At 40.8% G+C, this 20,524-nt stretch overlaps 1 protein-coding gene across 6 annotated transcripts in view; it reads right to left on the reverse strand.

The window, feature by feature from the left end:
- The window catches only part of LOC126106409 (gastrula zinc finger protein XlCGF57.1-like), a 327,990-nt gene that overhangs the window by 171,916 nt on the left and 135,550 nt on the right, over positions 1–20,524 (reverse strand). For all 6 annotated transcript variants that reach the window (XM_049912684.1, XM_049912683.1, XM_049912681.1 and 3 more), the window contains one exon: positions 271–314. In XM_049912684.1, coding sequence (XP_049768641.1) covers positions 271–314 — 44 coding nt within the window. The remainder of the gene's footprint in view (positions 1–270; positions 315–20,524) is intronic.

Below are 20,524 nucleotides of genomic sequence, written 5' to 3' on the forward strand. Positions count from 1 at the left end.
ATTTTACCAAAGATACACGTACTTCAAAGTGTGGTATTTCCCTAACAATATAGACATTAACTAATTATAAGTATGCATTTGTGGAACAAGAGACTTTGGCTGTGAGTCAGCAGAATGGACACGGCAAAATTACAGACACCAATCAACAGCATGCATTATACTGTGAATTTGTATGTATAGCCAGAGATTCTGCTGAGTCGCTTAAATGTGAAGCTGCACACAACTTATGCACAAAGTACAAAACAAGAGATACAAGAAACTGTACAGTACCTTTCCGGTTCACTGCTTGTTGACTCCATTTCATTTTTGAGCTCCTGAAATAGAATTAAGAGCTCCTATAATAATTATAATACTAATAATAGTAAAAATAACAATCCTGATGATAGAAAAACTGCATTGATACATTCACTACATAAGAAGATAGCAGAACTGTCCAACACAATATTCTATCTCAATGTCTCCTGGATTGAGCATAACTTGAAAGCAAAATTGACAAATATCTACCAGATTTCAGACCAAACAGATCTTGCCCAGAGGAAAGTATAATTCTGAAATATTCTAAGACATCAAAAAATGTACAATAAGAAAGTAGTTTGTACCTTTGAAGAATTTAAAACAGTTTATGACTCAGTAGCCCATAAATATCTTTTAAAAAGCCTGAAAGAACAGGGCCTGGATCTCAAAACCACTGCAATTATTAGTTAAACACTAAATGGTATAAAATCTATAGTAAATCTCCTGTGAGTAATTTTGGAAGACATTTTGACACTAAAACAGAAGTGAATTAATATTATGTGTCTTAGAAAAAGTAATATAATACAGCTGAAAACTAAAATAAGAGCTTATAATTGGCAAACACAAAATTAGCATGAACCATTGTCAGGACAGACTGCTTAGCTTTTGGAGATGGCGTTGTGATTCACGATATTCAAAACAGCACAAAGAGAAATAGAAATTCTTAAAGAAACAGCGTAAGCAGAAGGATCATTTAGAAAACAAAGTACATGTCTACCAACAATCTGGCACACAACATTACGAACGGCCCTAGCTCCCTCTCCATCAGCACCTTTCTCTCTTTTTTCCTCGCCTTTCACCACATTTCAGTGTCTTTTTTTATCATATATCCCCCTCAGAATTTGTATAGCCACTGAGTCATTGTATGTCAACCCCTGCCTTGCACTATCCCACTATGCCCTCCTTGCTTCATGCATCCTTCTTTACCACCTCCCCACCTCAATCAGCTCACGCAGCTACATTCAAAAACCGATAATCAATAATCAGTGCACTAAAGTGTGAATTGTGAGAAACAGTGTAACTTTTTTGTGATACCAGTACCTAAATAATCTCACAACCAAAGCTAAGTATTGAAGTTTTATTTTTAAATATTGCTGCCTCCACCAAATGCATGTGGTATTAAAATGCATCGTTTATGTACCATTAAATCCAGATTTCAAAATTCAAGTACTTGAGAAACATTATAACAGTGACCCTAAATTTTGTCATGGACATATGATGGAAAACAGGCAATAGCCATAAAACACAAAGAGGAAATTGCAATTGAGGGTAAGATTAGCCAGATGCTACACATGGGGTACACTTTTATATCGTGCAGAGATCCAAGTATTGCAAAAATTTGTGGAAAGAATTCTAGAGCACTGGAAATTTATGATAGGTGGAAACTAGAGGATGAGAGCATGTAGGGCAAGGTTAAGAACAAGTAGCAGCTAGTAAAAGTTAGGAAGAAAAGAAACCACATCATCAAAAAGGAAAAGTCGATACACCACATTTTGAGACACAAGTGCTGTGCTGACTCCACCATGTAACTCAGGATGGGGGGAGGGGGTGAAGGAATGGCAAGAAAAGAAGATAGGAACACATGGCCAGTGTCGAAGGGGAAACCAAAAACTATGTGGAAGTAAAGAGAAAAGTGCAAGACAGGGAGATGCAAACAAATATTATACCTGAACCTCCCACAATGTAGAAGAACTACAGATAACTGACAATATTCAGCCAACAAATAATTTGTTGTTGTTGTTGTTGTTGTGGTCTTCAGTCCTGAGACTGGTTTGATGCAGCACTCCATACTACTCTATCCTGTGAAAGCTTCTTCATCTCACAGTACCTACTGCAGCCTACATCCTTCTGAATCTGCTTAGTGTATTCATCTCTTGGTCTCCCTCTACGATTTTTACACACTACTTTTACACACTATTTAATCTAACTTAAACTAACTTACGCTAAGGGCGACACACACACACCCATGCCCAAGGAAGGACTCGAACCTCCGACGGAGGGAGCCGCACGGACCATGACAAGATGCGTCAGGCTGTGGGCAACCCCCTACAGCTTAAAAAGTGGCCAGACACTATGTTTGTAAAAGAGTACCAAAAGATGCTTCTGCCAAGCAGCCCTCAATATTTGTTTAAACTACATCTAACGACACACTGTCGTCATTTATTGTGAACACCCTTGCAGAAGAATACTGGCTTATTTGTTAATGGGCAAACCTTTATTTACATTTATTGTGTAGAGTCTGAGTGTTCAAAAATGGTTCAAATGGCTCTGAGCGCTATGGGACTTAACAGTCTGAGTGTGACAGAATGTTAATATTATTTATTTTTGTTTAAATATTGTTGTAATGTATTAGTTTATTCTGGAAAGTGGTCAAGGTGGGTGAAATCATGGCTTTAGAATGTAAGAACGATGTATTTTTGCTGGGGACGGCATTCTGCCAATGGAAAAAAATGAAATGACCACGTGGCATTGATGGCCAGGAGGCGCCATCTTGGTAAGTTCGGCAGCCGGGGTCAGTAATGCAATTCCTATTACAGTTATTACTCACGGTCAAGAACACTTCTTAAATGTAATCATTTAGTAGTTCTCACTTACTAATCTCTTAGCCTGCTGCCTCAGTTACACAATGTATCTTCACCGTTTTGTACTCAATACAATGATCACTGTGTTTGGATACATTTGCCTAGATCGACGTGTCACCTCATATTTTCCGCCGCTGCTGCCGGCCGCCAGCTTACCTCTGTCTCGACAACAATAACACCTAACAATCCATATTATTTAGTTCGCCCAAAAGCTACATAAGAGCAGGTAGGGGGGTCCAGGGCTTGCAGAGCCCCCCCCCCCCCCCCAAAAAAAAAAAATCACCTAAATGAAACACACAAGACCTAGTTGCAGTGTAGTAAAATTGAAAGATATTTTGATTTTCCATCATACGACGCACTATCGATAATCATAAAGACCAACGATAGCTTTAAACTGTCTATAAAAGCCATACCACTACCGGCTATCGCCCATCCATATTTTAGCCAAGACTAGTTGCTGGCCTTGCTCCACCACTGTTTTGTTACTCAGTTCAGTTCTCACTTGCAGTTGATTTTAATGTAAATGCTACCACTGATTGTTTTGTGCTGTGTGCTGTTGTGACAATTTCTAATTATGGATAAGTTTGTAACACGAAAGAAGAGGAAACCCGACTTTGATTCGTCTGCTAGCATTATGATGAGTTAAAAATATGTACGCACTACTATAACAGCCTAAATAATTACCAATAGCAGTTTAATGTTAACACTATAGTCGTTATTTGGGTGGTAGAACTTTGGCGTTGGAACACTTCAGTACTTCACAAGGCAGCGGAGAAGTAAATGTCAATAACAACATTAAATTGAAATCAGTGCATAAAAATACACTTGGATTATTTGTCTGTGTCACTCAAAAATCGCATTGGTCAACAAAAATGTCGCACAAATTTATTTTTAAAAATTTGCTTAGTATTCTATCATTAGCAGCCCAAATGGTGAAATACTGCCCAATCTGGTCACCCAGGTGGAACTCGGTTATGAACACCAGTCCCGATACGGAAGGATGGGGAGGGGTTCGTGGAGAGCGGAAGACGTACGTGTGATGACATCAAATTCTATATAGTTTGTTCCTTTCTAAAAAAATTTTCAGCGGGATGCTCGAATCTGTCTGAACCAACTGCGACCTGCATTCTCCCTACCCATTGCGTCCAAAATCTATTGACGCTGTTGTAGTACATTAACTGAAGCCAGCAATTCCACGCACTTAAATCTCAAAATATGCATGCATCTATCAAATAACTAAACATGCACAGCGAATACCTGCAATGTCAGAATTCAATCTTTTGTTGGGGCGCATTTATTTTAAAACAATGTATGACAACCAGTTTTTCCACATTCTCCACCGACTTTGAGTAGCTCTGTGTGTTGCGCAACTGGATTGGGAGGCAACATGGTTTTAATCCATCTGCTGGCAACCTTGAAATGGTTTTCTGTGGTTTCTCATTTTCAGTTTAGGCTAATGCCGGGTTGGTCCCTTACTACAGGCCACAACCACTTCCTTCTGAATACCTTTCCTGGCAGATTCTAATTCCCTTAAAAGTGCAGACTCTCAGCTTAAATGAAAAACGCTGCAATAAAGGCGAGCCGAGCATGTCTTTGGAGACTCCTGGCACTAAAAGCCATATGATAAATAAATAATAAACCAAATTCTCATTTAGGCTCATGCATTTCTCTGCCAAGACATTCTTTAATGCAGAAAATGATATTTCTTATATTGAAAGAAGTGACAAATGGATACTTAAATGAGGAAATTTAGGAACGTATAAAGTTGAATAATTCCACATCCTTTGCAGTTCCACCACCAGACATTGTGCTAGCTTCTATACCTTTCTATCCGAAAAGCCCCGTCGGTAACAATCATGGTGTTTCAAAATTTGCGCTCATGCATTCTTGATCACTTCCTCAGCTCAAATCCTGACGGACATAAGAAGGGTGTAAAATGACTTTCGAGGGTGAAGGGAGATTGGAGCACGAGTGCTTCTTAGTGGTTTGCCAAAATACAATGTTATTCTTAACGATGGACGCATTTTCAAAGCTTGGTATTTATTCAAGTACAAATCTAAAATGAACAAGATTTATATCAATGAAAAGAGGAAGTTTCTACGTTTTTCCCCATAATGTTTGTTACCAATTCAATAATTTGTAATAAGCTGTAATGAATTCGTTTTTAATAATTATTTAATAATTGTTGTTGTTGTTGGTCTTCAGTCCGGAGACTGGTTTGATGCAGCTCTCCATGCTACTCTATCCTGCGCAAGCTTCTTCATCTCCCAGTACCTACTGCAGCCTACATCCTTCTGAATTTGCTTAGTGTATTCATCTCTTGGTCTCCCTCTAGGATTTTTACCCTCCACGCTGCCCTCCAATGCTAAATCTGTGATCTCTTGATGCCTCAGAACATGTCCTACCAACCGATCCCTTCTTCTAGTCAAGTTGTGTCACAAACTTCTTTTCTCCCCAATTCTATTCACTACCTCCTCATTAGTTATGTGATCTACCCATCTAATCTTCAGCATTCTTCTGTAGCACCGCATTTCGAAAGCATTTATTCTCTTCTTGTCTAAACTATTTGTCGACCATGTTTCACTTCCATACATGGCTACACTACATACAAATACTTTCAGAAACGACTTCCTGACACTTAAATCTATACTCGATCTCAACAAATTTCTCTTCTTCAGAAACGCTTTCCTTGCCATTGCCAGTCTACATTTTATATCCTCTCTACTTCGACCATCATCAGTTATTTTACTCCCCAAACAGCAAAACTTACTTACTACTTTAAGTGTCTCATTTCCTAATATAATTCCCTCAGCATCACCCGACTTAATTCGACTACATTCCATTATCCTCGTCTTTCTTTTGTTGATGTTCATCTTATACCCTCCTTTCAAGACACTGTCCATTCCGTTCAACTGCTCTTCCAAGTCCTTTGCTGTCTCTGGCAGAATTACAATGTCATCGGCGAACCTCAAAGTTTTCATTTCTTCTCCATGGATTTTAATACCTACTCCGAACTTTTCCTTTGTTTCCTTTACTGCTTGCTCAATATACAGATTGAATAGCATCAGGGAGCGGCTACAACCCTGTCTCACTCCCTTCCCAACCACTGCTTCCCTTTCATGTCCCTCGACTCATAACTGCCATCTGGTTTCTGTACAAATTGTAAATAGCCTTTCGCTCCATGTATTTTACCCTTGCCACCTTCAGAATTTGAAAGAGAGTATTCCAGTCAACATTGTCAAAAGCTTTCTCTAAGTCTACAAATGCTAGAAACGTAGGTTTGCCTTTCCGTAATCTTTCTTCTAAGGTAAGTCGTAGGGTCAGTACTGCCTCACGCGTTCCAACTTTTCTACAGAATCCAAACTGATCTTCCCCGAGGTCAGATTCTACCAGTTTTCCCATTCGTCTGTAAAGAATTCGCGTTAGTATTTTGCAGCTGTGACTTATTAAACTGATAGTCCTGTAATTTTCACATCTCTCAACACCTGCTTTCTTTGGGATTGTAATTACTATATTATTCTTGAAGTCTGAGGGAATTTCGCCTGTCTCATACATCTTGCTCACCAGATGGTAGAGTTTTATCACGACTGGCTCTCCCAAGGCTGTCAGTAGTTCTAATGGAATGTCGTCTACTCCCAGGGCCTTGTTTCGACTTAGATCTTTCAGTGCTCTGTCAAACTCTTCACGCAGTATCGTATCTACCATTTCATCATCTACCTCCTCTTCCATTTCCATAATAATGTCCTCAAGAACATCACCCCTGTATTGACCCTCTATATACTCCTTCCACCTTTCTGCTTTCCCTTCTTTGCTTAGAACTGGGTTTCCATCTGAGCTCACGATATTCATACAAGTGGTTCGCTTTTCTCCAAAGGTCTCTTTCATTTTCCTGTAGGCAGTATCTATCTTATCCCTCGAGAGATAAGCGTTTACATCCTTACATTTGTCCTCTATCCATCCCTGCTTAGCCATTTTGCACTTCCTGTCGATCTCATTTTTGAGACGTTTGTATTCATTTTTGCCTACTTCACTTACTGAATTTTTGTATTTTCTCCTTTCATCAATTAAATTCAGTATCTCTTCTGTTACCCAAGGATTTCTACTAGCCCTCGTCTTTTTACCTACTTGACCCTCTGCTGCCTCCACTATTTCATTCCTCAAAGCTACCCATTTTTCTTCTACTGTATTTCTTTCCCCCATTTCTGTCAATTGTTCCCTTATGCTCTCCCTGAAACTTTGTACAACCTCTGGTTCGTTCAGTTTATCCAGTTCCCATCTCCTTAAATTCCCATCTTTTTGCAGTTTCTTCAGTTTTAATCTACAGTTCATAACCAATAGATGTGGTCAGAGTTCACATCTGCCCCTGGAAAGGTCTTACAATTTAAAATCTGGTTCCTAAATCTCTGTCTTACCATTATGTAATCTATCTGACACCCTCTAGTATCTCCAGGGTTCTTCCATGTATACAACCTTCTTTCATGATTATTGAACCAAGTGTTAGCTATGATTAAGTTGTGCTCTGTACAAAATTCTACCAGGCGGCTTCCTCTCATTTCTTAGCCCCAATCCATATTCACCTACTACATTTCCTTCTCTTCCTTTTCCTACTGTCGAATTCCAGTCACCCATGACCACTAAATTTTCGTCTCCCTTCGCTACCTGAATAATTTTTTTTATCTCATCATACATTTCATCAATTTCTTCATCATCTGCAGAGCTAGTTGGCATATAAACTTGTACTACTGTAAAAGGCATGGGCTTCGTGTCTATCTTGGCCACAATAATGGATTCACTATGCTGTTTGTAGTAGCTTACCCGCACTCCTATTCATTTAGTCATTATTTTTTAATAATTAGAAATGTGATAAATGTTCAATGTGGCCACCGTTGGCTGCATGGTAAACATTGACACAGTAACCAAACTCGTCCCACTGAGTGCACGGCAGCAGTGATCCAGTTCCACAGATAGTTCAGAGTGTTTGGTAGAGGTGGGACGTAATCAGCTTCCTTCATATAACTCCACAATAAATAGTCGCACGGTGTGAGATCGGAGATCTCGCTGGCCAGAAGTGCAGAGCCAGGTCCTCAAGCCTCCTGCAACTGATCCAGCACTGAGGGACGGAGCCATTCCAAAAGCCTCGTACATCATAGTACCAATGGGGCGGAGCTTCATCCTATTGGAAAATGAAGTCCTGGGAATCTTCCATAACTTGAAGGAACAGCCTTTGTTCCAACATGTCCAGGTATGTGATTCCTGTTACAGTTCTTTCTGCAAAGAAAGATGGGCCATAAACCTTTGTACAGGATATGGCACAGAACATATTGATCTTCGGTGAGTCTCTTTTGTGTTGCAATGGTGAATGTAGATTTTCCAAACCCCATACGCGAACACTGTGTCTATTGACTTTTCCACTAAAGTGGAACATCGCTTCATAGCTAATAATTGCACGCTGTAGAAATGCGTCATCCTCCATCTTTGCTAGCACATAACCCCAAAATGCGAGACGCTTCTCTTTGTCATTGGAGTTGAGAGGCTGCACAAGTTGTAATCGGTAGGGCTTGCACAGCGAACGCCGTCTCAAAATTTTTCCACACGGGTGGTTGGGGGTCTGGCTCTATTGGTAGACTTACTGGGATTGCGCACAAAACTTTCTTAAATCCGTCGGACACCATCCTCTAACACACGCGGTCGGCCTGTGCCTTTTCCTTTGCACACACTCCCAGTCTATTTAAATTGCTTAAATAGACGGCTAATGCTTTTGAGAGTTGGTGGTTGAATACCAAATTTAGTACGAAATGACCGCTGCACTACAATTTGCGACTCCTTTTTCGCGAGCTCAAGAACGCAGTAAACCTCGTGCTTCAGAGTCGCTCTCAGACAACTGACATTGAAACGGAATAACGGCCCTATTGGAGCGCGAACTCTACCGGTTGCTTCTGAAACCATCACCGCCTGCCGGCCGCCAAAAACTTTGAAACTTCCTCTTTTCATTGGTATAAAGCTTGGATTTGTACTTGAATACATACGAATTTTTGAAAATGGGTCCATCATTTAGAATAATCCTGTACAACACTCCTAAGTAATGAGATTATACCTCTGCTTGCTGAAACCTCTGAGATCATTTTCGAATAAAATAGTTTATTGTTCTTATAGGAAATACAAAACAAATCCCTCCCCCCCACCCACCCACACCTTCGACAAAATCCTGCCTACATCCTTGTGCCACGTAACTCACTACTAAACTTGGAGTGGTACGAAGTCAAGTTTACAGTAGTCTGTCCAAAGACACTGTAACCTTGCATTGGATAATTTGTCATATAGAAACTGGTGATACCAAAACACATTACTTTGCATAAATGAAAGTTCCTCCGCTTGACTGTATAAACTGTTTATTCTACTTTTCAGTGCTGATTTCGGTCTTTGGCCACTTTCAAGTACCACACCCAATTGATCGTTTTGCTGGTCTTCCAGTAGATTCAGTCTTCAACTGAATATAGTTCACGGTGACTTCGTTGGCACTGCACTTTATTAAACCTGATGCTTTCAGTCGTTTTAATTAACTTAATCTCCATATGGTGGAAATGATTGAGTGCATCTGGTGTAACAAAGTTTTAATTAGCTTAATCTTTGTATGGGGGAAACGTTTGAATAAATTACATTTAATAAAGAGTGCACTAGCATTAAAATCGACCCTAATTATATTTAGTTGCAGATTGAACGTTACAACCTAGCAAAACAGATATTTGAGTATTGTACTTGAAAATGGCCAAAGCCAAAATCATGATTGTGCGAGAGAATAAACGGTTTATAAAGTCAAATGGAAGAGTTATTATTTAAACAGTACTCTTTAACTGGGTCCGCAGCTCGTGGTCTAGTATAGGGGTTCCCGGCGGGGTCAGGAATTTTCATTTGTCCCGAGATGACTGGGTGTTGTGTCTTCATCACCATCATCATTCATCTCCGTTACGGTCGGAGGAAGGCAACGGAAAACTACCTCCATTAGGCCCTTCCCTACTACGGCGGTGCGGGTCTTCCGCATCGTTCCCCTACGATCTATCTGTGGTCCCAAACTACGGTAACATCACATTTTAATTTGTTTGCTGTTTGTGGCGGGATGCAATCCCACAACACTTTGAAGTTGACTCCACAATTCGTAAAATGGTTATAAATCTTACTGTAATGTATATCGCGGTAGAAAAGGTTGTTACGCACAATAACAATATGGCAGCATACTCTCCTCTTTGCGTGTTATCATTTGCCAAAATCTTGTTTTAAGATCTCAAACCGTTTCTGACAAGGGTGTTAGGAATATTTCATTCTCGCTTGGTCATCGGGGCGCGGAAGCGGAATGGAGTGTGCTATATACTATCCATTTTCTCGAGAATCGAATAAGTTATGGATTCCATTCCAAGTTTAAAGAATAGTTCAATATGTTAACTTCATTTGATATGCACAAACACATGACGTAACGTGCACAAAACCTAAATTCTTTGCGACGTCTATTTTTTGTTGCAAACTATCCGATTTTCTTGCAGTAGCTTGTTTAATTTGGAAATATCATAATAACTATGTCAATTAACGAAATGATAAATAGTTCATGATGAAGGCGATGAATAGATGGGTGAGAATAAAATTTTTTACCGATTAGTTTGCTTAAAGTCGTCTGAGAAAGATTGCAAATCGGCTTGCTAGCGCGTTTGCCACTAACGCAGTGAAGCGAGTAGGACTGTTGACATTTTTTTAAATATTGGGAGTCCGATAAATAAACAGTTAAAAATAGCATCATTGGCCCTCGATATATCGAGAGAAAGTATAGATATATAGACGAAGAAAATATCGAAGCACCGGCCTATAAAAATTATCGGCTACAAATGTTAAATACACTGCCGGTTTTAGAGCTGTATATTTAGGTATTGATTTGTTATAACATTTTGTGTACATCAACAAGCTAGCAGCCTGCTTATCCCCTTAGAGCAACAACTGAAAGGAAAACGGTACACGTTCACACTTTGCGATAACCACTTTGCTAACAATGGTAACTGCATAAAGTGGCACAATAAAACGTGTCCGAAGGGTTCGTCTTTATATTCCGTCACATACCGTATTTGTCCGGAACAGTTCATCTCAACTTCCCAGTTTCTTTCATTGCTGCGAACGCGCCGATTACGTCATCATTTACGCTTCCACGTACCCTCCCACTGCGAAGACCAATCTTGTCATTTAGATTTTTGTTCATCAGTTTCAGCAACTGTTTTTGAAGAATGCCGATGTGAAGAACTAGTACACTAGTTATGTTAAAATTTTTTTTAACGAATCTGATGTGCTATTTCGTCACATCGGGAATCTTCTTCTTCTTCTTCTTCTTCTTCTTCTTCTTCTTCTTCTTCCATTCACACTGCCACCCCTCAGTGCAATCTGACTTCTTTGTGCGACCTACAGTTGCTTCACACAAAGAGAAAGACTGGACCTGATGACAGCTCAAAAAGTAGAGAGACCCCTTGACGCAGTGAAAGTAAAATTATGTTCTACTGCAATGTCAGAAGAACAATTTCAAATATTCATTGGAAATTACGAAAGAAATATAAAATAAAAATATGGGTACTCCATATTGTCATTTCGGTATCGACATATCGAAGAAAATGATATCGTCAATAACTACAAATATTTTTGGAGAACATATCGATATTTCGATATTTTATCAACGGTGAGCCTGACGAAGCAGTGTTGTGGCAGCTGCCCTATGTGCAGCTCTGCTATGCTCTGTTGGTCGCTCCACTATAATCCGGGACTTCCGCGTTGCATCCGCGTTCTCCTGCAGTGCTACTGACGTATTTTCGCATCCAGTTCTGGTGCCCCCTCGTTGCTGCAGACGAGTTAAAGTGCACTCAACCATAGGTTCGTGCATGCTCCAGGCATGTTGACCAGCAGCGCTGAATTTCCACACAGTTCTTCAAGACCTTTTCACAGTTCCAGCTGCACTGTTCGAGTGTGCGTCTACGTTTGCTGTTGTGATCTCTCGCCACAGATTTTGACTTCGTTTTCCATGTTTTCGTCAGTGTTATTAACTTGGCATTCTTCTCTTCTATTAAGGAAATGTCCAGTGACCATGTTTGCACACAGAGGGATCCTGGAGAAACTCAGTAGGAGCGAAAAAGAGTGTGAATTCTCTGATGTCAGTAGCACAGAAAAGCCTTCAACGCAATCTCGAAGTAGTAGATCTCAGCCATATTCATCAGCTGGTACAGCTTCTAAAAGAGGTGCTCTAGGCAGATATTCATAATCTGAAGACTCAGAAATGCCTCAGGGACACTTTTGATTGGAAACAAACAGGTTTACAATCACCATAGCATGCATTCAAGGAGTTGGTTTCAGGGCACAAATGTGAACTGGTTAATGACCTAAGCATTCTGTATTTTTATAATATTTCTCTCAAAAGACCTGTTTCAGTTTACAGATGACTAAACAAACTGTGCAATCTCGACTGTCTAAGTAAGAAAATACTGGCACTGAGTAACTTTGTTTTGTTGCTGTTTGTCCTGTATTGGCTCAAGTTGAAAAGCTGGTCCAAAGATATACTGTTTCACACTTCAGTTTTCAGCAAATGTATGTTCTGAGACCGGTTTATTTTACTACTCATAATGTTACACTTTCGTGAAAACTCTGCGAATACGGGACGTGACCTTTTTTTTTAAAAATTAGGAATATTGTCTATTAAATCCGTACAACCTCTCCCGGTAATTTAGCACACATTCGAATCTTTGCACTGATGACTGTCTCTAATAGTTCACAGGCCAATTATCTTCTACATAATTCACTCCTTCCAAGTGAAGTAGATCCGGTATAAAGACATTTGTGCCAAGTGACTGTCACACTGGATGCATTTTAGATTTTATTGTACACTGTGGTGATAAGAATCATGGGTTCGCAATATGCACATATACAGATGGTTGTAGTATCGCGTACAAAAGAGCAGTGCATTGGCGGAACTGTCGTTTCATTCAGGTGATTCATATGGAAAGGTGTCAGACATGATTGTGGCCGCACGACGGGGATTAACAAGACTCTGAACGCGGAATGGTAGTTGGAGCTTAACGCGTGGGACATTCCATTTCGGAAATCGCTAACGAATTCAGTATTCCGAGATCCACATTGCCAATAGTGTGCCGAGAATACCAAATTTCAGCATTTACATTTCACCATCTACAACACAGTGGCCCACGATCTTCTTTTAACTACCCAGAGCAGTGGCTTTTGTATAGAGTTGTCAGTGCTAACAGACAAGCAACACTGCGTGAAATAACCGCAGATATCACTGTGGGTCAGTCGACGAACATATCCGCTAGGATAGTGCGGCGAAATTTGGCGTTAATGGGCTGTCGCAGCAAACTAACATGTTTTCTAACATCATCCACTGCATCTGGAAAGTTCTTATGTTGTATAAATCATTTACAGTATTTAGAAAATCATCTTAAGACGGCGTCACCTGCAGCGACTCGTGACCTATCGGTTGGACCCTAGACGACTGGAGAACAATAGCCTGGTGGACGAGTCCCGATTTCAGTTGGCAGGAGCTGACGGTAGGGATCGAGTGTGGCGCAGACATACGAAGTCATGGACCCAAGTTCTCTATAAGACAATGTGAAAGCTGGTGGTGGCTCCACAATGGCGTGGCCTGTATAGACATGGTCCACTGCAAAGGATAATGCTTGGTTGCTTGGACACCATTTGCAGCCGTTCATGGACGTCAGTTCCCAAACAATGATGGAATTTTTACAGATGACAGCGCGCCGTGTGAACAGGCCACAATCGTTTGCGACTGGTTTGAAGAACATTCTGGACAATTCGAGCGAATGATTTGGCCATCCAGACATGTACCCCAACGAACATTTTATGGGACATGATCGAGAGGTCAATTCATGCACGAAGTCCTGTATTCGCAACACTTTCGCAATTATGAATGGAAATTACTCTGAGGATCTGCAATTACTTGTAAGATGACTGAATGAAAATGTTTATAGTTATAAACATTGTATCAGATTTTACAGAGCATTTTAGACTATAGTCCACTGAGCACTGAACATGGCTATTTTTTAGCTAAAAGTGACAAACATCTCTGATCAGTGGCAAACATAATGCGGTGGCAAATGGCTCTAATTTCTTTTGTAAGCAAAGATACAATAGGAAGTAAGAGTCTCATACTCACGAACTGAGCATAGGGAGCAGAAGCAGGAATCCTAGAACGTAACCCTGGGAAGGGTCTTAGTGGAGGTGGTTTGCCATTGCCCTGGCGCAAAAACCGGCCATCGCCAAGTTTAAAAACCATCTGTCCTCTCCTGGCCGGCCAAATATTGGCAGTGAAAGTACCATCCAACATCAGGATTCGAGTTGGCTTTAAATATACAATACGTGTTTCTGCCACCAGCAGCACTAACAAAAATATGCTTTCCTCTATGAGTTAATGCCACTAATTCTGAATAGTGAGCGCAATACATTATTGTACAGTACTTCTCGCGAATTTTAACTTGGCATCGGCCGGACGGGATTTGTGGGAAGGGGGGAGAGCGGACAAGCTATTCTGTGTTGAGTGAAGGGTTGTCAGGGGTGGAAGGGGGGGGGGGGGACAAACTCCACTTCCATGTATTGTGAGCACCCAGTGCAGGCAACAGTAACCTATGTTTTGAGCTTCCACGCGCTCCTGATAACCGGTTTTCTTTTCTGAAATGGAGTACAAGGTAGCCCTCGCGATGAACCAGCAAGCACATCACTCATTTTCGTAAAAATCACATCTACTACAGCACAACAAAAGACAGCTCAGCAACAAAGGAAACGACAATGCAATGAACACCGACTAATGGTATGCTGCGCTGTTGGCAACGAAGATCTGCAAATCATAGAAAAGAGTGGTTAAGTGACAAACAAAGGATTGACTGTTAGAGGTACCCGGGGGAACCTAGTAGCGCGCATTGTAAATATTGCCGATGCAACTCGAATGTGCGTTTGCCAGATGTACTACTTCATGGAAAAAGTAAGAAACATTTAAAAGCAGCTGAACCTTTTTCATCGTCATGACAGTCAACATTCCCATTTCACTCTATCGAACATACGTACAAACGGGCAGCTGCTGAAGCTGCTCTTACATTATTTGCAGCTAATCACTGTGCAGTTAGATCCGTTGATCATCTTTCAGATCTAAACCCGCGTCCACATTTGCGCGCCACGAACCACGAGCGGTGCGCGAGCCGCACGTGCGTCGCTCGCCTTTCGCTCGTTCGTTCGTTGGAATTGTGTGTTGCAACGAACCTCCAGCTATCCGCAGGAAATCCACGAACATATAAGTATTCAGTTTTCAGCCAAGCTGTAAACATATCTACGTGACGGGAAAATTTCAGGATTATGGTGATGAGTGGTGCGGGATTATTAATGACAAGTTTGTCGAAAAACAAAATGAAACGTCGACGTTGAAGGCACACTGAACTTGAAGGGGGGGGGGGGGGGGAAAAATGATGGATTTGAAGTCACAACAAATAAGTGGTCAATATAAAAATTTCTGTCGAAAGTCACCTCCTGACTTTGAAAATCTGCAGTAGATTGGACAGCATATTTCGAAAATTTCCGCACGCCAATTTCTGCTCAAGACAAGTGAGCACTAATATTTGTTGTATATAATTTGTTTACTTCTTGTTTATAATTAACTGTGTATTTGTCGTAAGATCCTGACCAAATAAGCAATGGTGGGCGTGGATATAAAAAAAGTTGACTGATTTACTATTTCTTATATATATATAATGAAATAAAGGCAAATAAAATCAATAGATTAATTCTTCCAGGTTAGTGGTAACACTTCGATTTCTTGCCACGGGAGATTCATTTACTAGCCTGCAGTATACTTTCAGGATTTTTAAGCAATCTATTGCACTAATAGTACCACAAATCTGTGCAGCACTCATCCATGAGTTACAAGGATATATCAAGGTAACATATTAACACCACTGCTTAACTCTTTTAATTTTAAACGTTATTTTATTTTTTAAATATTTTTTATAAGTACAGAATTAGACGCATTTTACACAAAATCATCAAAATCCATTAAACTAAAGTATGTTACACAAAATCTGAAGACTGTTCTGAAGTTACTGATGCAGCAGGAGATGGTTGAGAAGATATAGGTGTCAACGAATTAGATGGCGAGAGCAGGTACTGGTTGCAAATAGTGCAAAACGCACTGTTGAGAATGTGTGGGGTGATATACACTTTCTGGAGGGAGTTGCCAGTTGTTGGAATGCTGAGCATTTTGAGCAGCCCAATGAAAAACCCTTTATCGGCTTTCACAAGTACGTCAAACACGGCATGCTGTGCCGATTTCTGCATTTCAGGCAAATATTTCTTCACTTTTGCAGCGACGTACATAAAAAAAGGCATCTATTTCGTCAGACTTATTACACATCTCTTTCTCCAATTTCTCTGCAGCAGTTTGTAAAATGTCAAACGCACTCCTCATCACTGAGTCGCTAACATCAGTTCGCTTACGCTTAGTAGGTCTGGTAGATGTTGACCCTGTTGGCTCTTGTTGGCTGCATTTAGAAATGTTGAGTCTTAACTCGATGTCACCTCCAGTTCAAATAATCTCATCGGTCTCCTGTAAATTACAAGTAATAATCAACAGTAACCAATATTAATTTGTATTACGTGACTAACATAAAAATAGGTGCCTATTTAAACTATTAAGTCGTGTCGTTTGCCTCAGACCAATAATGTAGTAGTTTTTCAGTCACCAAAACAATTGTCAGTCGTGTCTTACAAATATAATATATAAACTCAACCCCCCCCCAATAGTTAAAGTAAGTTTAAGTATGATTTCTGTTTCATCTACCTGCGACACTTGTTGAAACTTGGAAGGAAGTAAGCAATATATTTGAAACACGTTGGAACCTGTCTCACTGTGTTGGTGTTCTGACGGGAAACATGTTGTTTTGCAAGCTCCAATGAACTCGAGTACAGAGTATTTCAATCATAAATCCGGCTACAGTATTGTGCTTTTTGCATTAGTGGACGGGAATTGTAACTTTATGTTTGCTGACGTGGGATGCCAAGGAAGAATTTTGGATGGAGGTATTTTTCAAGGAAGCAGACTACATAATATGATGACTGGGAGCACATTGGGACTTCCGGTACCGGAACCACTGCCAGGGTGTTCTATACAAATACCTTATTTCTTTGCAAGTTATAGTGCATTTGCTCTAAGTGAAAACCTCAAGAAGCCATACTCTGGATACTTTGCCAAAGGAACTCCTCAAAGAATTTTTAATTATCGCTTGAGTAGGGCCTGACAGATAGTCGAGAATGCCTTCGGTATACCAAGCTTAGTGTTTCGGGTTCTAAGGAAAACAATGCTTTTGGCACCTGAAAAAGCCGAGGTGATAGTGATGGCAGTCATTTTGTTACACAATTAGCTAAGGACCCATTCGTCAAATTTGTACACTCCTGCTGGCATTGACCATGAAGAGAATGGAGTTTTATTTGAAGGGTCATGAAGGATCCAGGGAGAAGATAATATGACATCTTTGTTACCACTGAGACATGTCCCCCGACAATCCACAAATTATTGTCAAAAATTAGGGATGAAATAGCAGACTATTGTATGAAAGAAGGATTCCTAGAATGGCAACATAAATATGCTTGAGTACATCAACATTTTCTTACCGTCTTAAGTCCTTTTCTTGGTATGTCCCTGTCCTCCAGAAACTTGAAAGCTTCATAAGCAAACCACCTGCTTACATAAACGTCGTCTCTTCCTGAAACAAAATATAGAATGAAATAAAACCGTTTTAAAAAAAATACAGAACTGTACATTACTTATGACCGTTATTATAAAAGTTTGTATGATGTATGTAAATAAATCACTTATAAATGAAAATGAAGCTTATTATTTTAGAATACAAGGGTAATCCCAAAAGTAAGGTCTCCTATTTTTTTGTTATAAGTACACAGACCTGTTTATTTCTACGATGGTTTACATCAGTTTACAGCTGGAACATTTAGCTGTTTTTTGACATAATCAACATTTCTGTCGATGCATTTTTGTAGACGCTGTGGCAGTTTTTGTATGGCCATGTCATACCAGCTCGCCGCCATGCTGTTCAGAAAGTTATGAACCTCTTCTTTCACCTCGTCGACGGAGCTTAATCCTTTTCCGGCCAAATGTTCTTTTAACCTAGGGAACAGTCATTGGGCGCCAAGTCAGGACTATAGGGTGGGTGGGTGATTATGTTCCACTGAAACTGTTGCAGGAGAGCAACGGCTTGCCAAGCGATGTGTGGGCAAGCGTTGTCATGGAGAATGTGTACGCCCTTGCTCAACATTCCTCTTCTCCAATTCTGAACTGCCCGTTTGATTTTAGCCGAGTCTTACAGTACCTGTCAGCATTAATTGTAGTCCCAGTGGGAATAAAGTCGACCAACAATACCCCTTTCCAATCCCTAAAAACCGTTGTCATGACTTTACCGGCAAATGTGTTCTTAATATCTGCGGCTTTGGCGAAGAACAATGCCGCCACTGGCATGATTGTTGCTTGGTCTCAGGTGTAAAGTGGTAAGTCCAGGTTTCGTCACCCGTGACAATTGAGTCCAGAAAGTTGTCCTGTTCGGCTGCAAGGCGGTGAAGAAATGCGCGGGAAGCATCAACTCGTTGCCGCATGTGGTCCTCAGTCAGCATGCGTGGCACCCATCTTGCGCACACCCCTCAGCAGTTCAACGTTTCCGTTAAAATTCTGTGAGCGGTGCTTCAAGGAACCTCAGGAACCAACGTGCAGAGATCATCCAGGATGATCCGCCGATCTTCATGCATACTTTGCTCGACCTTCAACACTGTCTCCTCAGAAATTGACGCTCTCCCGCTCCTTTGTTCGTCGTGAATTTCGGTCCGACCAGCTGCAAGCTCTCTACACCACTTACGAACATTTTTGACATCCATGCACGACTCATAATATACTTCCGTCAATTGGCGATGGATTTCAACCGGCGCAGTGCCCTTTGCGTTCATAAACCGAATAACTGTGTGCTATTCGCATTTGACGGTAACATCCAACGGGAGCTCCAGTCTCGATGGCTGCCAAGCCAAGACTGAGCACCTCAGTGCGACCAACTGCCACACAAACAGAGATCTGTACTTAAAAAAAAAAAAAAAAGGGACTTTACTTTTGGGATTATCCTCGTTCCATTCATTTTCTTAATATATATTTTTTCCGAATACAAAATTCTTTGTTTAATTATCACAATTAAGAGATTTAGGTACATAATATCTTATTAGATTCACGACTTACCTTTTCCTGTTCCCATGCTGTTTTTCAATTTGCCCTTCTCCCGTCGGTATGAAGACAGCAAAGATATTTTCTTTTTCCGCACTGGTCCACAGATACATCCATCTCTGCAGATATTTTTCGCCAAGCATCTGCTTTCATGTGTTTCCTGTCATGACCCTTATGCTGAGGATCCCGAAGAATGGATTGTTTTCTATATTCACCAATTAGTTTAATTTAAGTCGCGTCCGACCACTCCATATTTAATCGCTGGAAAATCAATCACAAAATCCCTTATTGATGCCTGACAATAATCTAAAGATATTAATCAAAATGTAATATTTTAGGTCAACTTTAAAAATCCCTCTTTTCTCGTTAACATCTTGCAAAACAATACTCACATGCGCGCTAAAAACGACAAACCTTTCACGCTCCCGTCCAAATCTGAACTGCGAACATTCAAAGTGTTCGTTGAAAAAACCGACAGGAGATGGATCGCGGTGCGTTGCGCGAGACTCACCTTACGGTACTGCTCGCGCACTGTAACTTAGCGTCTGCCGAGCAGGGTTTGCAGGCAGATGGGGAGAGCTGACAAGCTATGCTGCATGAGGGGTTGGGTTGCATGTGCTGGAGGGAGGGGGGGGGGGGAGGGGGCAAAACTCCACCTCCATGTATTGTAAGCACCCAGTGCAGGCAACAGAAACCTGTCTTTTGAGCTTGCTTGGGCTCCTGATAACCGGCTTTCTTTTCCGAAATGAAAATAACCCCTGTGATGAGCCAGCAAGCACATCATCGCTCATTTTCGTACAAATCACAACGAATATAGCGCAACAAAAGACAGACCGCGACCGACAGCCCAGCTCAGCAACAAAGGAGACGACAATGCAGTCAACACCAGCTAATGGTACGCTGCGCTGTTGGCAACGAAACATCTGCAAATCGCTACGGAATGAATTCTCTCGGCTGCTGCCGACTGCTACCGATCAGAATTGGGGAGCTACGTACAAGGTTGCAGACTTCAATGTTGTAGTGAGTTATTGTGTGTTTAACAACTAACGTCTAGCGCTCTTTTTTGTTTTTACGACTGACTGAACATGTTTGAAAAGAATGTCCAGCAGAATGAACGACATTTTAGAAAAGAGTGGTTAGGTGAGGAACAATCAAAGGCTTGGTTGTTAGAGGTGCCCGGGGAACCTAGTAGTGCGTGTTGTAAATACTGCCGATGCAACTTGAATGTGTGTTTGTCACATGTAATACTTATTGGAAAAAATAAGAAACATTTAAGAGCAGCTGAACCTTTTTCATCTTTACGACAGTCAACACTGCCACTTCACTCTATCAAACATACATATGA

This window comes from Schistocerca cancellata, chromosome 10 (genome assembly GCF_023864275.1).
Source record: "Schistocerca cancellata isolate TAMUIC-IGC-003103 chromosome 10, iqSchCanc2.1, whole genome shotgun sequence".
NCBI lineage: Eukaryota > Metazoa > Arthropoda > Insecta > Orthoptera > Acrididae > Schistocerca > Schistocerca cancellata.